Genomic DNA, 21,073 nt, shown 5'->3' with positions numbered 1-21,073 from the left:
CATTGCTGCTACATATCCAATTTGATTATTGTGAATGTAGGGATGGTCATTGTTGTACATTTTTCTTCCAATATTTAATTGAATTTGGTATAGTATATAATGATATGGGTCAATTGCTCTCTTTCTTTTCTTTATCCTCCTACAGTTTAGGGATTTTAGTTATATTTGATTCGGAGGGAGGGGATTTAGTAGAGAGTTTTTTCAACTTTTGAGAATAATTAGCTTAGCATAAGTATTTTTAATAGTTTGATACAATTCACCTCTAAATCCACATGAAATATTTCCCTTTTTACAAACCTCCTCAATTTTGGTAGTGACTTTATAGTTAGTTGAATGCATTTTTCTGAAATGGAATTATTTCAGATTTCTATCGGGTGTTCTGCTAATTTTGGTATTTTAGTTTTTAATTTACAACCCTCTTTTTCTTTTAGATTCTCAATCTTGCTGGTACATTACTATGCACAATAGGTTTTTGTGATTCTTTTTTATTTCTTCCATGCTTCCTATGACAACTTTGTTCATTTAAAAAGTTTGCTAGTCAAATTAACTTCAGCTTTATAAATTTCCTTAGTTTTTTTTCAAAGACCCACCTTTTCTTTGCTCATATCTATAGTCTTCTTGTTTTCCAAATTATTTAAATCTCCAGTTTTAAAGATTCCCATTTTTATCACAGTATTTGCTGAGATGAAATGAGCTTTGTAAGAAGCTAGGAATTCTAGAGGAGGAGGTGAAAAGTGAGTATATTCTTAGCAAGAGGGGCAGCTTATGCAAAATGCTAGAGTGGGTGAGATACATGTGATAAAGAGAAAAAGGCCAATTTGGCAGCACCATTGATTTATAAAGGGGAGTAATTCTAACAAACCTGAAAATGGATGTTGTAGCCATGTCGAGAAACCACTCTCCACCTGGTTGGGGAATGTTATTCACTGATGTTCAAAAGTGCCATCTGAATGGCATAAATTGAGCTCAATCCTGAATTTTTGAGGGTTCCCCCCATTTGGGTGAACCCAATCTGAGAGTATTCATGGGAAATCTAAACTATAACTTAACTTGTCCTATCAACAGGGATTTTCTGACTCTTTGTTGGGGCTAGGCGTTTCAACACCCGAGAAACTATTCAACAATTTTCAGATTTTTAATAACAAATGAGCCATTTATTCCCTGGAGATATTCACAACTATTTTTGAGCCTGTACAAAATACATTTGTAATAGTTATTGGAAAGCTTCTTATTTCCTTCTCAACTAATTTTTTAAAAAAATGATAATCTGTTACCATCACTATAATCTTCCCAAAACATAAAAGTACTTTGTTCTTAAATAACTGGGACTATGTTTCACATTCACATAACATCTGCATGGTCAGAGCAACTCACAAAATCTAGATCTTCTGGCCAGTAAGACATGACTTTGACTTTAGTCCCTTGGTGACAGAATCTTTCTGGCATTTCTCTCTTTTGAGAAGTATTATAATGCAGGATTTACTTCCTGCTGTACAGATGGAATCATCTATGGGCACCAGAAAATCTCAAATTCCAGCCACTGGGCTGGAATAATTAATCCTTTGAGTAATGAAATGAAGAGGCATCAACTGAATTTAGCCTTGTCTAAGACTGGCTAAGACAAGTCTATATTTTTGCTGCTATGTGCATGGAGTTGTCATTGCTGCTGGAATGGGGAAGAGGAAGGAGAGAAGTACCCTTTCACTTTCCCTAGAAGTACAAGGAGAGAGGGTATAATACCAACCTACATATTGTTGGGGGAAGGGAAGAAGGAGAGAATTATTTTTCTCCTTTTAATACTTAATAAGTGGGGAGATCTTGACACTCACTCACTAATCATTTTCAACAGAGTCTCCAGGGATGGCAAAACACTGATATTGGCAAGGAAAAGTTCTGTGTACGTGTCCTTTACCAAAGGTCTGAACCATGGGGACTCCCACAATGGGTTAAAATGCATACTTTCCCATCAGCTCTGTTACAATTTGTACTCTTGCTGTATCTAGTGTTTGAAATTTTTCCCCTAAATGATAAATGTTGGAGAAGATGTGGGAAAATTGGGACACTAATGCGTTTTGGGTAGAGTTGTGAATTGATCCAACCATTCTGGAGAACAAATTGGAACTATGCCTGAAGGGCAACCAAACTAGGCATACCTTTGATCCAGTAATACCACTACTAGATCTTGAATGGGATGGATAATTGTGAAGACTTCACAAGGTATGTCTAATGGAGAGGTTTTGGGATTTGGCCTTGTAATTTTGGAAGGCATGCCCTTCCCCCTCTCTCTCTCAGATGTTAGAAGATAATGAACTTCCTGTGAGCTATTTGTTCTCTGCTCTAGGAAGGTCTCTCCTCCCCCCCACCCCATTTCTTCTCCTAGACTTTCAGAGGCCACCCAGGCAGTTGAGTTCTGATAGGGAAAAACCTGAATGGACCGGATCAATTGGTCCTCTGCCTAGTTTTCGCACCTAGACTGTAAGCCCACCTCCCAGCCAATGGTGAGAAGGGATACAGGTGGGTGGGAATCTTTTCATTAAGAGTATAAATTAGGGCAGGTTCCCTTTTACCTTGCCTCCTCCATTATGGAGATGTGCCCAAATCTTGCAAAGTTTGTGAAATAAATGTACTTTGTTCATCCTAAGAATGTCTCTCCTAGTATTTTAAAATTCTGTCCCATACAATCTGAAGCACAAAAAGATCATAAAAAGGGACCTACATGTAAAAAAAAATATTTATAGCAGCTTTATTGTGGTGGTAAAGAATTGGAAATTGAGGAGATACCCATCAATTGGGGAATGGCTGAAGAAGTTGTGGCAGATGAATGTAATGGAGTAATATTGTGCTATAAGAAATGATGAGCAGGAGGATTTCAGAAAACCTGGAAAAACTTATATGAACTGAGGCTGAGTGAAGTGAGCAAAACTAGGAGATCATAATACACAATAATAGCAACATAATCTATGGTATAATTAACTGTGATTAAATTCAGCTCTTCTTACCATGATAGTGTTCCAAGTTAATTCCAAAAGACTGATGATAAAAAATGCTATCCACATGGAGAGAAAGAGCTATGGAATCTGAATGCAGATCAAAGTGCATGGTTTTCCCTTTTTTTAGTGGTTTTCCCCTTTTTTTCTGTTTCTTCTTTCTCAAAATGACTAATGTGGAAATGTGTTTAACATCATTATATTATTTGTATTAAATTGTTTGCTGTCTTGGGGAGGGAGGAAGGGAGGAAAGGAGACAGAAGAATTTGGAACTAAAAATCTTATTAAAAATGAATGTCGAAAACTATCTTTACATGTAATCGGAAAAATAAAACACTATTTTCAAAAAAAAAGAAAATGAAAAAGATTTTTCCCCCTTACTCCTATTATCAGATATACATAGCAACTGCTGAACAGCTTAGCTGCTTGCCTTGGCTTTCTGAGACACACTCCCTGGGCTAGATATAAAGCTCACTGCCATAGCAGAGAGCATTCTCTGTCACGTGCAAGATCATGTTTATTATTGTATGCCAATGGGATTTGTATTCATGGCTGAAGAAGTAGTTTGATGCTGAGGAGAGAGTAGTTTAATACTCTTTCACCATCCACTTAAGCAGACAGACAAGAGAAAGGAGAATCACTAATCTCTGGAGTTCTTCCACCTTTTTATTTCTGCTCATATTGAGTCTTTTAAGAGGGAACTGAGAAAATATCAAATAGTAGCAGATGTAGCAATTGAATGACAAATGGGATTTTTAGGGATACCATAGATTTTTATGTCACAGTATTATAGCATTTCTTTGATAATTATAAACAATTAAATTTTGAAGTATACTGTGGACCTCTGATTAAAATATTGCATGTGCTTGTGCAGGTATGCATATGTACTGTAGGGGCAAAAGGGGCAAGGATCTATGTTGAGCACAGAATTATACATCTTTACGTATTGCTATGAAGACACGGATAAGGTTCTTTATAGAATTCTCCCTCCCCCTTCTTAGAAAACTGGCAGATGTGGGAGTTTTGAGTTTAAATAGATAATTCTTCCTTTCATAAACCATATGTTTGGGAGTTCTTACTAGCAGAGATGAGATTTTGAGAAATCCAGAAAGTAAGGGCAGTCTAGGCCTGAGCTCAGTCTGGAAGAATTTGAAAATCGAGCTCTTTCCCTAAAGGGCATTCTCTCCCTATTCTCCTACATCTTTCCAACCCACTCCACTCCACCACTCCTGTTTGCTGCTGCAATATCTCTTATGCAGACTACCAAGGGAGATTCTTTGCTATTGATCTCAATACCAGAAAGAGGGCAGTAGGGAATACTGTTAATGTAATGGTGGTAACCTTTTAGGCTGGTCAACATGGTCATTGGGGCTCTTTGTTCTTCATACTTCTAATGTTGGTTATCCTTGTCAGCCTTTTTCTCACATTCATGTAGCACTGATGCTGTCCAGAGGAATGAAACTTAAAATGGATAAATGCTTAGCAAACCCTCTAACATGCTATATATGGGAAATATATATGGATGAATGTCTACTAGACATTCACCTTTGCACTACTGTTTCTAGAACTCTTCTATTATATGATGCTTTATGAGTTTTACTCTCCATTTTCCTTGTTGATATGTAATTTGCACTTTACAAATTATTTTGTTCTTCCATCAGGAGAGGTAGGCATGGTATGGATGATGGTGAGCTGGTTTTGAAATCAGGAGGACCTGAGTTAAAGTGCCACCTCTGACATGTACTGGTTGAGTGACCATGGTCAAATCACATAGTTCTTCATCCCTAGACAATTCTCTGTGATTCTAAGTTGTAGAGAAAGTGTCAATCCGAATTGGTAAAGAAAGCTACTTACCAGGAGCTACATATACTAAAGAAATCATAGGTCTTGTTAAAATAAATTTATATGTGAATTTATTGTATTGCATATGATACGTGCATACATTAGTTTATTGGTCTTAGATCTTAAGTTTCAAATGGGTAGGTACCATACCAACATAATTATGTGCTAAGTAAGTGTCCAGATGATGATTATGACAATAGTAATGATGACTGCATTATAGTTATATAATATGATGACAATTATGATAGTGATAGCTTATTGAGGGAAGAATCACCATACTAGGTGTTCCCTGAGTTTGATAACCGTAATTTTTACTTTTTCTTAATCTGTCTGTGTCCGATAATGCATGGATTATAATGCATTCTAGATGTTCTGTATCTTGTTCTGACAACTTTGGCATGAAGAATCATAGAGGAAGAGTAATTTTGCCCCCTTTCTTCCCTAGAGAATGTCAGCTCTGGTCACCCCTGTGCTTGAAGTTAATTACTGCAATGGGAACATGATTTCCCAGAGGTTTCTACAGAGCCAACAGCTTATTTTTGTTCATTGTTTCTGTATAGGTGTCCATCTTCAGGGTCCTCTAGCTCCCACTTGGAGCCCTCCCTTTAAAGTTGTTTGTATAGTCTATAGTAGTCATCCCCCTGTTTCTGGGAAATAAGCAGAAGAATTCAGGAGAACTTTGGGAAGAAGTGAGCAAAATTGTCATGTCCTCTGATGTCTTTGCATCATTTTACTTTGTTTAATATAAGAATCTTTCTTTTTGTCACTCACTCAATTCTCTCTTTGTATCCATTCATATAGGAAATCCTAGTCTAAGTTGCGTTCTGTATAGCTGGGGTTTCTTTCGACTATTGGTTTAACTTAATTATTCCAGCACTTTATTTCCTATAGACTTACTCTTCATTTTTATGGACTAACATACTCTACTGAACCTGATATTTAAAGGAACAGAAGAGACAATACAGACAAAAACTTGTTCCAGAGTTTCTGAGACAAAATTTTTTTAAACCATGGGCTAGGCATAGAGAAGAGATTTCTATTCAAATTGGGATTTCCTTAACTCTGTCCATTTTGTCAATGATTACAAGGGGGAATGAAGAACTATTCTCTCCTCTACATATTTTTGCCTTTGCATTCAATAATTGCATTAAGAAGCTTATTTAATGTAGAGTTAACAATTTTGCTAATCTGCAATTACCTCAGGCAATGTAATTTCAGAGAAATAGCACTGCATTTAAACTCAGACCACCTGGGTTCAAATTTTAGCACTCTTAGTAATTAACTTTCTGAATTTGGACAAGTCACTGAGCACCTCAAAACCTGTTATTGACAAAACCTGTTATTTCATATGAAACTCCCTTTAGCAGTGAAAATCGCCATTTCCTCTGCAATTTGATTTTTTAGAGAGTTGCTTGAGACACTGAGAAATTGAGCAACTCAGTCAAGGTCACACAGCAGTATAGAACAGAGGTAAGACATCAACCTTGGTCCACCATAATGCTAAGATAAGCTCTTTATTCACCATGCCATGCTTACTTCTCTTCATACTTGCGCTAGATTTTTTACAGGATGAGCAATGCCCTTTGTATATTCTGTCACTATGTAATTTTGTGATATTACTATTTCAGTATCTTTCTAGGATTTGAATCATCTGTTGTATGATTTAGTTGAAGACATACTGGATTAGTATCAAAGACTTTATGTTCCAATACCCGATCTGCTATTTATTAGCAATGTGGCCACTCTCATTTTTGTCATCTATAGTAGCAGCAGCAGTAGTAGTATTAGTAGTAGTAACTGGTAATTATTTAATGTTTCCTTCCTTCCTTCCTCCCTCCCTCCTTCTCTCTCTCTCTCTCTCTCTCTCTCTCTCTCTCTCTCTCTCTCTCTCTCTCTCTCTCTCTCTCTCTCTCTCTGTTTTGTATAGATATTGTTGTCTTTGCCACCAGTGAAACAAAGATTTTCGAAATATCTTGGGAAAGTTGCAAAAAAATCAGAGATGTTTGGCATTTTGTTTTTTAACGACATGAATAATTTACTGAATATTTTACTTTTCATTAAGTTGCATTAATATGATATTGACAAAAGTATGTGCTGGTTAAAAAAACTAACTTCCATAATCTATGATTTTTACAAAACGTTATCTTCCTTTCAATGGATCCAGGAATTACAAAAGAATAATCCAAAGATTGGATGTGCCCTTCCTATTATCTTTTCATGTCAGTCTTCTGAGAAATATCTATAAGCTAGAAAAAAGTTTTGAAATACTAAAAAAGGAAAATAATCTATAATGGACATAATTGATTCCTGTGAAAGATACCACCCCTATGTGTTGGTTCTAATTTAAGATCACTGTTTTTCCTACTTTTCTCCCGGTGCCACAATTTCTGTCTTTTGAGTGTATTTCTGATAGTTCTCTCTCAAGGTTGCTTTTACAATTAATGTATGCTACATTTCCCTATCTCCAGATCTCTGTTTTCTTCTGGCCCTGAAAACAATGATGGGGATGGTGAATGACAGCACAGGAGGTGACTTCATCCTGGTGGGTTTTTCGGACCAGCCCCAGCTAGAGAAGATTCTTTTTGTGGTTGTCTTGATCTCCTACCTCCTGACCCTGGTAGGCAACACAGCTATCATCCTGGTCTCTCGCCTGGATCCAAGACTTCACACCCCAATGTACTACTTCCTCACCAACCTCTCCCTCATTGATCTCTGTTTCACCACAAGTATTGTTCCCCAACTACTGTGGAACCTGAAGGGACCAGCCAAGACCATCTCACCCATAGGTTGTGCCATCCAACTCTATGTCTCTCTGGCACTGGGTTCCACTGAATGCGTTCTCCTTGCTGTCATGGCATTTGATCGCTATGCTGCTATTTGCAGACCACTTCACTATGGTACTGTCATGCATCCAAGGTTATGTCAGTCCCTTTCAGGGATTGCATGGCTGAGTGGGTTGGGCAATACACTAATACAGGGCACCATCACTCTTCAGCTGCCTCTCTGTGGACACAGAAGGCTCTACCACTTTGTATGTGAGGTGCCTGCCATGATCAAGTTAGCATGTGTAGATACTCATGCCAATGAAATACAACTTTTTGTGGCTTCCTTGGTCTTGCTTCTCCTACCTCTAGGGCTTATCTTAATCTCCTATGTACTCATTGCCCAAGAAGTGATGAGAATCAGGTCAGCCCAAGCTTGGCAAAAAGCACTGAGAACCTGTGGGTCACATCTTTTGGTGGTATCCCTCTTCTATGGGACCATCACAGCTGTCTATATTCAGCCCAATAGTTCCTATGCCCACAGGCAAGGCAAGTTCATCACTCTCTTATATACTGTGGTGACTCCTACCCTCAACCCCCTCATTTACACTTTGAGGAACAAAGATATGCAGGGTTCACTGAAAAGACTTCTAGGAAAAGATCCAAGATAAAAGAGATGTATAACCAACTAAGAAGGAACCATGGAATCTTTAGAACTGAAGCAGATTTTAAAAGGTAACCTTTTTTTCTCCCTTTACTAGATTACATTTAAGCTTTTGAGACACAAAATATATTCTATTTTTATAGATCTGTAACCAAGGAGCTTTCCTTAGATACATTAGTCACCTCTTCAAATGAAGCATAACACACAGGTTTTAGCTCTGTAATATTGAAATTTCAGTTCAACTTAGTCAGTTTGGTGCAGTGGGAATAGTTGGACAACATATAGACCAAGAAGCTGCTCAGCCTGCTTGGTTTAGTATTCATACTGATACATATGAGGGGGCAGTGGCTCAAGAGTCAGAAGAACTGGGTTCAGATTCTGTCTCTGCCACTCGTGTGCCCAAGGGTAATCTTGGTTGAGTCTCTTACTATTCTGGGTCCTGTCTTTCTAATATGTAAAATGATGGGGTTAGACTACATGGCCTCTGAGGTCCCTCCTATCTCTACATCTGTGATCCTAATTTACTTTTTTACTTTTCACCAAATACTTTTACTTTTTTAGAGCTCCACAAAATTATTTGTCATATCTAATCAGTCTCTTCATTTGTGATATTTGGACACTCCCCATTAGTTATTTCTCCAGAGAGATAGAGAATTGAGGGGAGGGGCAGCTTGGTCATGCAGAGATATGCCAGGAGTCAGGAAGACCTGGGTTCAAATCCAACCTAAGACACTTGCTGTCTGCAGACAAGTCACTTAACCCTTGTTTGCCTCAGTTTCCTCATCTGTAAAATGGGGATAATAATATCACATACCTCCCTGGTTTGTTGGGAGCATCAAATGAGATAATAATTGTAAAATACCTGGCCTGGCACATAATAAGCACAGTAGTACAAGTGTTAGGTATTTTTGATTATTATTTGCACTCGTTATATTTTCATACTAACTTGCCTCATGATGCTCCACTAAATCGTGGAACGTGGAAAATTTATTAAATATAATTTTTTCTTATTAGGTAACTTTTTGTGAATTCACAAAAGCTAGTATTTCTAGATAGCTCTTCTCAATTCCTCTCCAGATGAATTTTGAGTTAAAAAAATTCTTGAGCATTATGCTAGTACTTGGTAAATACAAAGTTCAGAAAAGGCACAGTCCTTAACATTATGGAGTTTCCAGTTCAAGCAGGGACTGACCATACCCTTAGATATGTTTCTCTGATTTACACAGTATGCCTCTATTGTGTGGAGGCCTATGGGAATTCAGTTGACATATATGTTATATGTTTAAGGTCTATTTTTTTTGTTTTGAAATTGTTTACTCAGAACACATTATGCGAGACTGCTTGGCTGAGTACAAGTTACCTTAGATTTGTACTAAAATGGAATGATTTGGGCTCCTATCTATCTTTGATACTACACTACCTTTTGTGAATGGATAGTAAGAGTGTCTCAATTTCTTCACTTTTTGGAGTGAGGATAATATTTGCATCATCTACCTCACTTTGTTTTGAAGAAAAGGCTTTGTAACTTTTAAAGTCATATTATGAATGCAAGTTACTAAAACTATCATATGCTGGGCTCTATAAGAAATACCTAGAAATACCATGATGCATAATCCTTGCCTTCAGGGTACATCTGACAGTGTAAAAAATGTATTTTGCCCCAGGGGTTTCATTTCATTATTCTATACATATGTGTATATACACACAGAGAAATGCACATAGACACACATATATACACACACATAAATATATATGCATTTCTGCGGGTCTCTGTATTTATATGTGTACAGTCTGTATGTACAACCTTTATAATTACTTAAGCACAGTTCAGTTCTTAATAACAGGCCACACCAGTTTTGCTTATAGATGGAATAATGCAAAAATCACCGGAATTTAATCCACACAACAACCCTGGAATATAAGTACTCTTATTCTCCTCATTTTTGAGATAAAGAAAGATAGGTAGAAGTGACCTGCCCAGAGTCACACAACTACTAAGTATGTCTCAGACTGAAATTGAGTTAATCAAACCGGGTTCAAATCAGCCTCAGATACTTCTTAGTTGTGTGACCCTGATCAAGCCACTTCATCTCTATATACCTCAGTTCATTCAGTTTAAAATGGGGTTAATAATAGTACCTATTTCCTAGAGTTGTCATGAGATCAAATGAAGCAATTACATAGTACATGTAATCAATATTTATTCCCTCCCCTGTGCCCCTAAATAACATGGGGAAAATGGGATTCTGCCTAAGTTGATAATCTCACTGGAGATAGCAGTGCTGACTTTGGCACATACCATTCCTCTTCCACTCTTAGCTACCTTCCCCTGGACCATGCCAAGAAAAGTACAACTTTCCTCAGGCCACAATATCTATCCACACCATTCTTCTAGCCTCCTTTGGGGCTGTGCCATCCTCTCTCTTGCCATGACTGCACCTGCTGTTGAATTGTTTTTCATTTGGCTACCCCAACCCCACCCCCCCAAAAAACCCTCCTTTTTCCCTTCACAGGTGAAATCAGTTATGGCTGGCATAATTCGTATAAAACCTCTTATATGATATGACATTGTGTTAATGTCAGCTAATATGACTAGAATATGAAAGCAGGTTCTCAGCTACTGAACAAGAGAAAATAAGCATAGTATACAGCAAAGGAGATTGAAGTCAGACTTCAGAAATATCTTCCTCAATGATCCATTGCTGAAGTCCCATAGAACTCACTGACCCACATTCATCTTTTTAGGTGTCAGGGAAGAGAGGTTGATACATTTCACTTGGGATTTTCACTTTTTATTACTTATAAAGTTCTTTAATCATTAAACCTCTACCACTTGAGGTATTATTCCCGACCTAGAATGAGTCCCCGACCTCACAGATCTACTGCATAGGAACCCTTTGTTTGACAAATGCTAGTATTTCTGAGTGCTCTGGTTTTAGTACATTTTTCTTTTTTATAATCGTCAGTTCAGTTGTTTTTCAGTTATGTCCAACTCTTTGTGACCCCATTTGGAGTTTTCTTGGCAAAGATAATGGAGTGGTTTGCCATTTCCTTCTCTAGCTCATTTTACAGATGAGAAAACTGAGGTAAACAGGGTTAAGTGACTTATTCAGGGTCACACAACTAGTAAGTGTCTAAGGTCAGATTTGAATTCAGGAAGAAGCATCTCCATGCCTCCAGGCCCAGTACTATATCCAAAGTGTCACCTAGCTGCCCCTGGCTATATATAATTCAGTGCACAGAGTTAACGATGATGTGATAGCAAGAGAATATATAAACTCATGAGAAACAATGCTGCATGTTCATATCCTCTTTGAGCTTCAGTTTCTGAATTTTAAAAATAGGCATAATACTTGCACTAACAAGATGCCCCAAAATGATTAATGTAGTTTTAAACTTTCATAGCTGTAGTATCTTCCTGATCGTCCAGGTTTGTCACTTTGGCATCACCTCTGCACCCCCGCCCTCATATACATTTAGTTTTTATGCCCACTCAAATCTATTTCTGTAATATCTCTCATATATGTTCCTGTTTCTCTACTCATAATCACTCCATCTCCCTGGCCTGCCACAGGTCTTCTAATCATCTGTATTAGGATTTAGAGCAACATCTTCCAAATTCGCTCTGTCCTGAAATTTGTAACCCTTCAATCTATCTTTTTCTTTTTGATACATGGATCTGAGATTTCATTATTTTGGATACATCCTCTAAAGATGAAGCTTATTGTCCATTTGTACACTCTCATACTGTGAGGGTCTTGTTCACAGCCTCCCATAAATCATAATGTGGGTGTCCAGACAACCTGCTCTGGCGTTCCTTGTGTTTTCTTACCATTATGTGGATAACAGTCTAAAACATGGACTGTCTAGTGGTTATCTTTCAGTGTTGCTAGACTTTACTGTTGCTCTCCATTACATGGCTAGAATACCTTTCTCTGGGTATGGAATTCTCTCCTAACAACCCTTATGTGACTTCTGTGACTGATGGCTGGTTATCATTTCAGACAATTTATACATGCTGTGTATATCTCTATCTTCTTTTGGGTAACACACACTTTAATTTTTCAGAGACAATGCTATTTCATGCCAGTATCACCCAAAGCATATTATTATTGTAAACATAGACCTTTATTTCAGGGAGAAGCTGGATTATTAAAACTTTAAGCAATTTTCTAAAAGCAATGTAGCCCTTTCTCATTGCTCTCTTCAGTTAAGTCTGTCCAAGTTACACATTTGGGCATAAAATGATACATCATGGTATCAACAATAGGCATTTTGTATCCACTTGGTTTTTCCTATATGAATAGTTAGACCTACCTAACTCTCTGAATGATTATGGCTGTTATTTAGGAAATCATACAATGTTTCAGAGATGTAGCAATCAGCACAATTCATTTCAGTTTTGAGCGTCTGAGGAACTTCAACATCTGGAGAGACTCTCTTCCACTTGAACATTGTGTTGTTCACTGTTCATGATGATGATATTTCTGATGAGCACACTTCTCCCTGTTTTATATTTTACTTGATATTAATAAATAATGTGTTTAACATACGTTGTGTCACATGGGAATGTCATAATGATATAGATGTTTTTATATATATATATATGTTACATAAAGTGGTGTTATATATTGATGTTGAATTGAAAATAAGAAAGATATTTCCCCATTAATTACAATTTTAATTGATGTGAGTTCCAATGTAAATTATGCCATATGAGATGGTAATAAAGTTTTATTTGGTCAAGGAGGCATATGGGTTGGTAATGTAAGAAGCAGTAGCTGACTTCCTTGTATGTGCTTTGTAAAGTCCCAGCTTCTGTGCTGAGTGGCAGGGCAGGTTGGGGAATTTTCTGATGTCCAGTCACGCATTGAAACTCTAATATATAGCAACTGTCAGTTATTTTCTGGCATCATATGGCAAAGCTCATTACTTTTTCTAATCATGTTTTCAGAAGTACTTTGTGCTTTGCAGATATTGGAGAAAATTATTAAATTTCTCAGACACAGAATAGGAACGGAGGGACAAATAGTTGTTGATTTTCAATTGTTTGGTCATGTCTAATTCTTACTGACCCCACGTGGGGTTTTCTTCGCAAAAATCCTACAATGATTTGCCATTTCCTTCTCCACTGTGCCATTTCCTCTCCACTCCCCTTTTTACAATTAGTAACTGAGGCAAATAGGGGTTAAGTGGCTTGCTTAGGGTCACACACTTAGTCAGTGTCTGAGCCCAGCTCTGAACCCAAATTTTCCTGACTCCAGGCCCCAGTGCTCTATCCACTGCACTACCTAGCTGCCCCATAAAAAAACCATAATTCTGATAATTTAGAACAATTTTCCATTTCCTTTTCATAAACATTCAGGCCAGTTCTCACTGCCACAAGAATGCGTAAGAGCTTGGAATGGTGAGAATAGGAAGTAGGCCAATACTTTGTTGCTGAAAATCCTATCGTGAGCAAATGAGGATGTACAGGCTTTGGGAGGCCATGCAGGTGCACTGAATGCACACTGACTAAATCTATTGTATGGTAACTTGAATAGAGCATCATCTTTTGGGCAAATTCTATATTACACTCCCTTGCTAACTAATTACTAAATGATAGATAGCTTTTCTATAAGCTTGCAGAAAGCTACAGATGAGTGGAATAATGGTTGCTTTTGATACAGAAACATCTCAGGTATCATTTGGGACAATATGTCAATTTTGCAGAGAGCCTCCACATGAATGAGTGAACACATTGTCAGTTGCAGTAACAATATCAGTTAATTTTTTTATTTACAGTATAAAAGACTCATTTTGGGTCAGGGAGAGAAGAGATGCCTCTTTTATTCAGAAATGACATGGCTTTTTTTTAAACAAATGTATTTGTTTTTAGTTTTCAATATTCATTTCCACAAGATTTTGAGTTTCAAATTTTCTCCCCCTTTTTCACTTCCCCCTCTCCAAGACGCCATGCAATCTGATATGGGCTCTACTTATGCATTTCTGTTAGAGATATTTTCACATTAGTCATCATGTAAAGAAGAATTAGAGTTAATGGGAGGAACCACGAGAAAAAAAGAAACAAAACAAAACAACAAAAGAAAAGGAGAGTAAATAGTAGCTTCCATCTGCATTTAAACTCCAAACTTCTTTCTCTGGATGTGGATAGCATTTTCCATCATGAGTCCTTTGGAGTTGTCTTCTATCCTTGCGTTGCTGAGAAGAGCTAAGTCTACAGAAACAATGTGTTTTTAAAAAGGTTAAATGACATTTTAAAGACATTTAGTATTAACTTGGATACCAAAATAAAAATTTTAAAAACACATTTCTATTTATTTGAGAAAACAACAATTGAAGTAGTTAATGAAACTACAAGTCCCCCTTTCAAGTTATTTGCTTTTCAGGGGGAAAAGTATAAAATAAATTTCAGGTGTTAGTTATAAAACTGTCCTGCTTTTTTGTGCTTGTCAGGACACAAGTATTGTGTTCAGTTCTGGGTGCCACACTATAGGAGGGACATAGATAATTAGGAGAGCTCCCAAAAGAGAACAGCTAGGATAATTGTGGGCCTTGTATTATGACATATGATTAGTTTAAGAAAATGGGGATGATTAGCTTAAAGAAGAGGAGGCTCAGCAGTGACATTTTATCTGTCTTCAAGTATTTAAAAGGCCACCATGTGTAAGAAAGATTAAACTTGCTCTTTTTGGACCTGGAAAAACCAAGGATTGAAATTTCAAAAAGATAAATTTGTTGCTGTTTGTGGGGAAAAATAAAAAAAAAAAGAAAAAAAACTCTTCCTAACAATTAGACCTATAAAAATGGAACAGACTACCTTGCAAGGTAGTAGATTTCATAATACCTGAAGTCTTCACAGTTCATGTATTTTGCAGTGAGGATTCTTTTTTTTGAGTATAGATTAGACTTTAGGCCTGCTGAGTTTCCTCCTATCTTTAAAAATTCAGCATTCCTGTGTTTTTTTATTATTCTGAATGGCAGAATAGGTTGTCTAACTCTATTTGGGTTTATTTCCAGTCATGGCAGAGGGGACTTTTTAGCTCAATCAAATTATAAGCTGTGCCATGCAGGGTTACCCAAGATGGACAAGTTATAGTGGAGAATTTTGACAAAAAAGTGATCCACTGGAAAAGGAAATAGCAAAGTTTTCAGTATCTTTGCCAAGAAAACCCCATGGATGTCATTAAATTGATAAACGATAGGAAGATGAGTCCCTTAGGCAAGAAGGTGTGCAACACATTACTGATGAAGAACAGAGACAACTACAAGTGCTCCAGAAAGAATGAAGTGGCTGGGTGAATACTGAAGGAGAATTCAGCTGCCAATGTGTCTGGTGAGTAAACGAAAGTCTGATGCTGTAAAGATGAGTATTGCACAGGAGCCTGAAATGTAAGATCTATGAACCAAGATAAGCTAGATGTGGCCAAACAGGAGATGGAAAAATTAAACATCAACATCTTGGGTGCCAGCAAATTTAAGTGGATGAGAATAGGTGAATTTCATTCAGGTGATCATTTCATATGTCACTCTAGGCAAGAATTTTCTAGAAGTAATGGAGTAGTTCTCGCAGTCTATAAAAGGTGAGAAAAGCAGCATTGGGATATAATCTCAAAAATGAGAGAATGATAAGTGTTCAAATCTAAGGCAATCCATTCAGCATCACATTAGTATAAGTCTATTGTTGATACCAAAGAGCCCAAAGTTTCTTAGATCTTTGAAGACCTATAACATATCCTAGAAATAATCTAAAAAATGTGACATTAATCAAAGAATCTTAAGGTAGGAAATTAAAAGATAATTAGAATTACAAGCCAATTTGACTTTGAAGTACAAAATGAAGCAAGACAGAAACAAATGAAGTTTTGTCAGGATAACCCGCTGCACACAGAAAACACTCTTCAATAACCCAAAAGGCAATGCTACAAATGGACATCACCAAATTATAAATATCAACATCAGCTTGATTATATACTTTGCAGCCAAAGGTGGAGAAGCTCTATATAGTCAGCCAAAACAAGACCTGAAGCTGAGTATAGCTCAGATCTTGAGCTTCTTATCACAGAATTCAGAAGGAAAGCAAAAGACAAAGGAGAAAGGGAAAGGTGTGCCCAACTTAATGCAGAATTCTAGAGAATAGAAAGGACAGAAAAGGTTTTGTTGTTTTAAAATTAAATTTATTTATTTATTTTTAGTTTTCAAAATTCATTTCCACAAGTTTGTTAATTCCAAATTTTCTCCCAATCTCTCCCCTATCCCCCACCCAAAGATGGCATGTATTCTAATCACCCCTTCTGTGAGTCTGCCCTCCCTTCTATCTCTCTCCCCCTCTTACTGCCTTCCCCCTTACTTTCTTTTAGGGCATGACAGATTTCTGTAAACCATTGCCCTTGTATCATATTTCCCAGTTGCAGGTAAAAACAATTTTAAACATTCGTTTTTAAAACGTTGAGTTCCTTATTCTCTCCCTTTTTCCCCTCTTCACCCACACTCACCGAGAAGGCAAGCAATTCAATATGGGTTACACATGTGTAGTTAAGCAAAAGATTTCCATAATAGTCATACTGTGAAAAACTCACTATACTTTCCTCCATCCTCTCCCATCCCCCATTTATTCCATTTTCTCCTTTGACCTTGTCCCTTTTCAAAAGTGTTTGCTTCTGACTACCCTGGGGGCCCAATGGGCCCTCCTTTCTATCATTCCTCCCTCTTATCCCTTTCCCCCTACTTTCTTGGAGGGCAAGATAGCCAATAAAGTATGTATGTTATTGCCTCCTTAAGCCAAATCCAAAGAGAGTAAGGTTCACTTTTTTCCCTTTTACCTCCCCCTCTTCTGTTCATTGTAACAGCTTTTTCTTGCCTCTTTTATATGAGATAATTTAGCCCACTCTATCTCTCCCTTTCTCTTTCTTCCAACATATTCCTTTCTCATCCCTTAATTTCATTTTTTAGATATCATCCCTTCATATTTAACTCATTCTGTGCCATATGTCTGTCTATCTGTATGTGTGTGTGTGTGTGTGTGTGTGTGTCCTTCAACTACCCTAATACTGAAAAAGGTCTCATGAGTTACAAATATCATCTTTCCATGTAGGAATGTAAACAGTTCAACTTTAGCAAGTCCCTTATGATTTCTCTTTCCTGTTTACCTTTTCAGACTTCCATTGAGACTTGTATTTGAAAGTCAAATTTTCTGTTCAGCTCTGGCCTTTTCATCAAGAATGCTTGAAAGTCTTCTATTTCATTGAATGCCCTTTTCCCCCTGAAATGTTATACTCAGTTTTGCTGGGTAAGTGATTCTTGGTTTTAATCCTAGCTCCTTCAACCTCCAGAATATCATATTACAAGCTCCTTGATCCCTTAGTATAGAAGTTGCTAGATCTTGTATTATCATAATTATGTTTCCACAGTACTCAAATTGTTTCTTTCTGGATGCTTGCAATATTTTCTCCTTGGCCTAGGAACTCTGGACTTTGGCTACAATATTCCCAGGAGTTTTCCTTTTGGGATCTTTTTCAAGAGGTGATCAGTAGATTCTTTCCATTTCTATTTTACTCTCTGGTTCTAGAATATCAGGACAGTTTTCCTTGATCATTTCTTGAAAGATGATGTCTAGGGTCTTTTTTTGATCATGGCTTCCAGGTAGTTCAATAATTTTTAAATTATTTCTCCTGGATCTATTTTCCAGGTCAGTGGTTTTTCCAATGAGATATTTCACATTGTCTTCAATTTTTTCTTTTTTTTGACTCTGTTTTATAATTTCTTGACTTCTCATAAAATCATTAGCTTCCATTTGCTCCATTCTGATTTTTAAGGTATTTATTTTCTTCAGTGATCTTTTGGACCTCTTTTTCCACTTAACCAGTTCTGCTTTTAAAAGTATTCTTCTCCCCATTGGCTTTTTGGACCCCTTTTGCCATTTGGATTAGACTATATTTTAAGTTGTTTTCTTCTGTATTTTTTGTCTTCTTTAGTAAGCTATTCACTTGTTTTTCATGATTTTCTTGCATCACTCTCTTTTCTCTTCTTTCTCTTCCCAATTTTTCCTTGACTTCTCTTACTTGATTTTCAAACTTCTTTTGCAGCTCTTCGTGGACCTGATAACAATTCATATTTTTCTTGGAATCTTTGCCTGTAGGAGCTTTGACTCTGTTGTCTTTTTCTGGTTGTATGTTTTGATCTTCATTGTTACCAAAGTAAGATTCTATAGTCTGATTATTTTTATGCTGTCTGTTCATTTTCTCAGCCAGTTATTTGACTTTTGAGGTCTTTGTCAAGGTAGGACTCTTTTTCCAGAGTGAAGAATGCTCTGTTCTAAGCTTCACAGGTTTTCAGAAGCTGTTGTCAGAGACACTTCTAATTTTTTTTAATGAATAGTTGTCTTCATTTTGCTTCTGTACCTTCTTTTCCATTTGGCCAATTTTACTTTTCAAGGAGTCATTTTCTCCAAGTAGGTTCTATACCTCCTTAACCATTTCACCAATTCTACTTTTTTTAAAGATTTGTTCTGATTAGTGAATGTTTTTTTCTTCATTTTTTTCTTTTACCTCTGTAATTTGACTTTTAAAATCTTTCCTGAGCTCTTCCAGGAATGCTTTTTGGGCTTGAGATCAGTTGATATTCCCTTTTGAGGTTTCTTATGTGAGTATAGTGTCAATGCTATCCTCTTCTGAAGTAGTATTTTTATCTTCCCTGTCTCCATAGCAAGAATCAATGGTCTTTGTTTTTGTGGATTGTTTCTTCATGGTGCTTGTCTTTTTCCTGGCTTTTAAAATTGATCCCTGCTTCTGGGCTACAGGGGGCTATGTCCCAAGATTCTTGTGCTGGGAACTAGGCCTCTTGTTTTGTCAGCTAGAGGCTATGTAATGCTGCCGTTCACCTGGTGCTGAGTTGAAGCTGGCTGGTGTGTGCCAGGGATCGAGGTCCAGTGAAGTATTTCTGTTTCCCTAGGGGGTCACAGTGTGAGGTGTGAGGGAGGAGTGGTCTGGCTGCTGGAAGTCTCCTCTTCCCCTAGGGCTGCACTATAGCATGGATGGTTTCAGCTGTAGGTCTGCACTGGTGTCTGCCAATTCCTCTGGCTGTTCAAAGGCATTCCTGCTGTCCCGGTGATGGTGCTTTCTGGCTCCACCCCCCCCCCCACAGGGCTCAGGAACTCTCACTGGTCTGCTAAGGTGGGCTTTCTGGGGTCACCCTTCCTGCCCTGGTCTCCTTCTGTAACCTTAACAGGGGGTCTCCACAGCTTCCTGAGCTAAAAGACTACTGAACCCCCACTTCTGACTCCTCTATTCCAGGGTTTCTCTTAGGGCAGTATTCTCTGGGTTATTCAATGGGGTTGTGAGAGCTCCTAGAGTTTACTAGGTCATCATGGCTCCTGGAAGTTCAAGAAAGTGAGTTTCAAACCTTTAGAATGTGTACCGGTAGCTCCAGGAGTAGCTGCTGCTGCTGCTGTCACAGGCTCTGAGATTCTGTCTCACCTAGCTCAGACAGACTCCTGTTTTGTGCCTAGAGGCCTGGGAATCACCATCGCAGCTGGCAATTCAGCCCCAGGCCTGCTCCTGCTCCTGCTTTAGTATGTTTTAGTTCCAAGCACTCACTGCTCTCCTAGCCCAGTCCACTGGCTAAGTTCCACTGCTTCTCCCGCTCTGGTGTGGTCAGGTGCAATTCTGAGTGCCCAGAGGTCACCCAGCCCACAGATCCATCCTGTTGACCCCAAGAATTCTCTTGTGCTGGAAATTTGCCATACTCAGTCTCCTAGTGGCTTCTACCTCTCTCAAATCTGCTCAGCTTCACTTTTTTGGTGGTATTTGACAGAATTTGTAAGAGAGCTCCAGTATGTCCCTGTTTTCACTCCACCATTTTGACCTCACCCCCAAGAGATACTTCTAGGCACCTGTAAATTTAAAGTTCTTCTAAGGTGGTATGATCAAAGGAGAGGTGTTTACTCTTCTCCTGGCCTGTGTTCTGGTCTGTGAGTGACCCCAAGCACTCTTTTCTGCCTTGGAACTGTGAGGAGGATTCCCTTTCCACAGCTGCCAGAAGCCCTGCCATGCCAGTGTTCTTCCTCAGCCCAGGACTACCACCCAGGACTGTGACCCAGATCCAATTAGGGTAAAGCAGGACAATCCTGTCTTAGCACCAGCAAAGAGATTCCTGCAATCTCCCTTTGATAAGCTGCTCAATCTCCCCACAGTCTGTGGGCCTGAAGCTCTGGAAGCAGCTGCCATTGCTGCTACCACCTTTGCTGTTGCCACCTCCACCACCCTGGTGGGGGGGGGGGTGGCAGGGCTGGACCATGCTCTTTTCTCACCCAGGTCTAACAGAGTTTCCTACTGACCTTCTCCTTTTTCTTACATATTTGTGGGTTAAGAAGTCTGGAAACCACCACAGCTGCCAGTGATTCAGTCCCCCCATGCCTGTTCTGGCCCCCAGTTTATGCCAGCTCTGCCCATGCTGGACTATACTAGACCAGTGGACACTCCTATACTGGTGTGATAGACTCTTCCTATTGGCTTTCCAGATTGTCTTTGACTAGAGATTTGTTTCACTCTGTCATTTTGTGGGTTCTGTAGCTCTAGAATTTGTTTAGAGTCATTTTACAGGTATTTGGAGGGATTTAGGGGAGAGTTCAAGCAAGTCCCTGATTTTACTCCACCACCTCATCCAAAGATTTTCTTAAAAGGTTTTCTTAATGAGCAATGCAAAGAAATGGAAGAAAACAATAGAATGAGAAAGACAAAGACTCTCTTCAAGAAAATTAGAGATATCAAGAGAACATTTCCTGCAAAAGTGGACATGGTGAAAGACAAAAATGATAGAGA

The 21,073-nt window shown here is 38.2% G+C and overlaps 1 protein-coding gene across 1 annotated transcript; it reads left to right on the top strand.

Moving 5' to 3' along the window:
* The first annotated feature begins 7,326 nt into the window (after nucleotides 1-7,326).
* On the top strand, nucleotides 7,327-14,097 carry LOC118857967 (olfactory receptor 2G3-like). Its single transcript, XM_036768419.1, has 2 exons — nucleotides 7,327-8,252; nucleotides 14,052-14,097. Exons 1-2 carry the CDS (start codon nucleotides 7,327-7,329, stop codon nucleotides 14,095-14,097), a joined length of 972 nt encoding a protein of 323 aa, XP_036624314.1.
* Nucleotides 14,098-21,073: the final 6,976 nt, after the last annotated feature.

Source organism: Trichosurus vulpecula, chromosome 7, assembly GCF_011100635.1.
Source record: "Trichosurus vulpecula isolate mTriVul1 chromosome 7, mTriVul1.pri, whole genome shotgun sequence".
Lineage (NCBI taxonomy): Eukaryota > Metazoa > Chordata > Mammalia > Diprotodontia > Phalangeridae > Trichosurus > Trichosurus vulpecula.
Note: the sequence above shows the minus strand (reverse complement) of the source record. Positions and strands in the feature narration are given on the sequence as shown.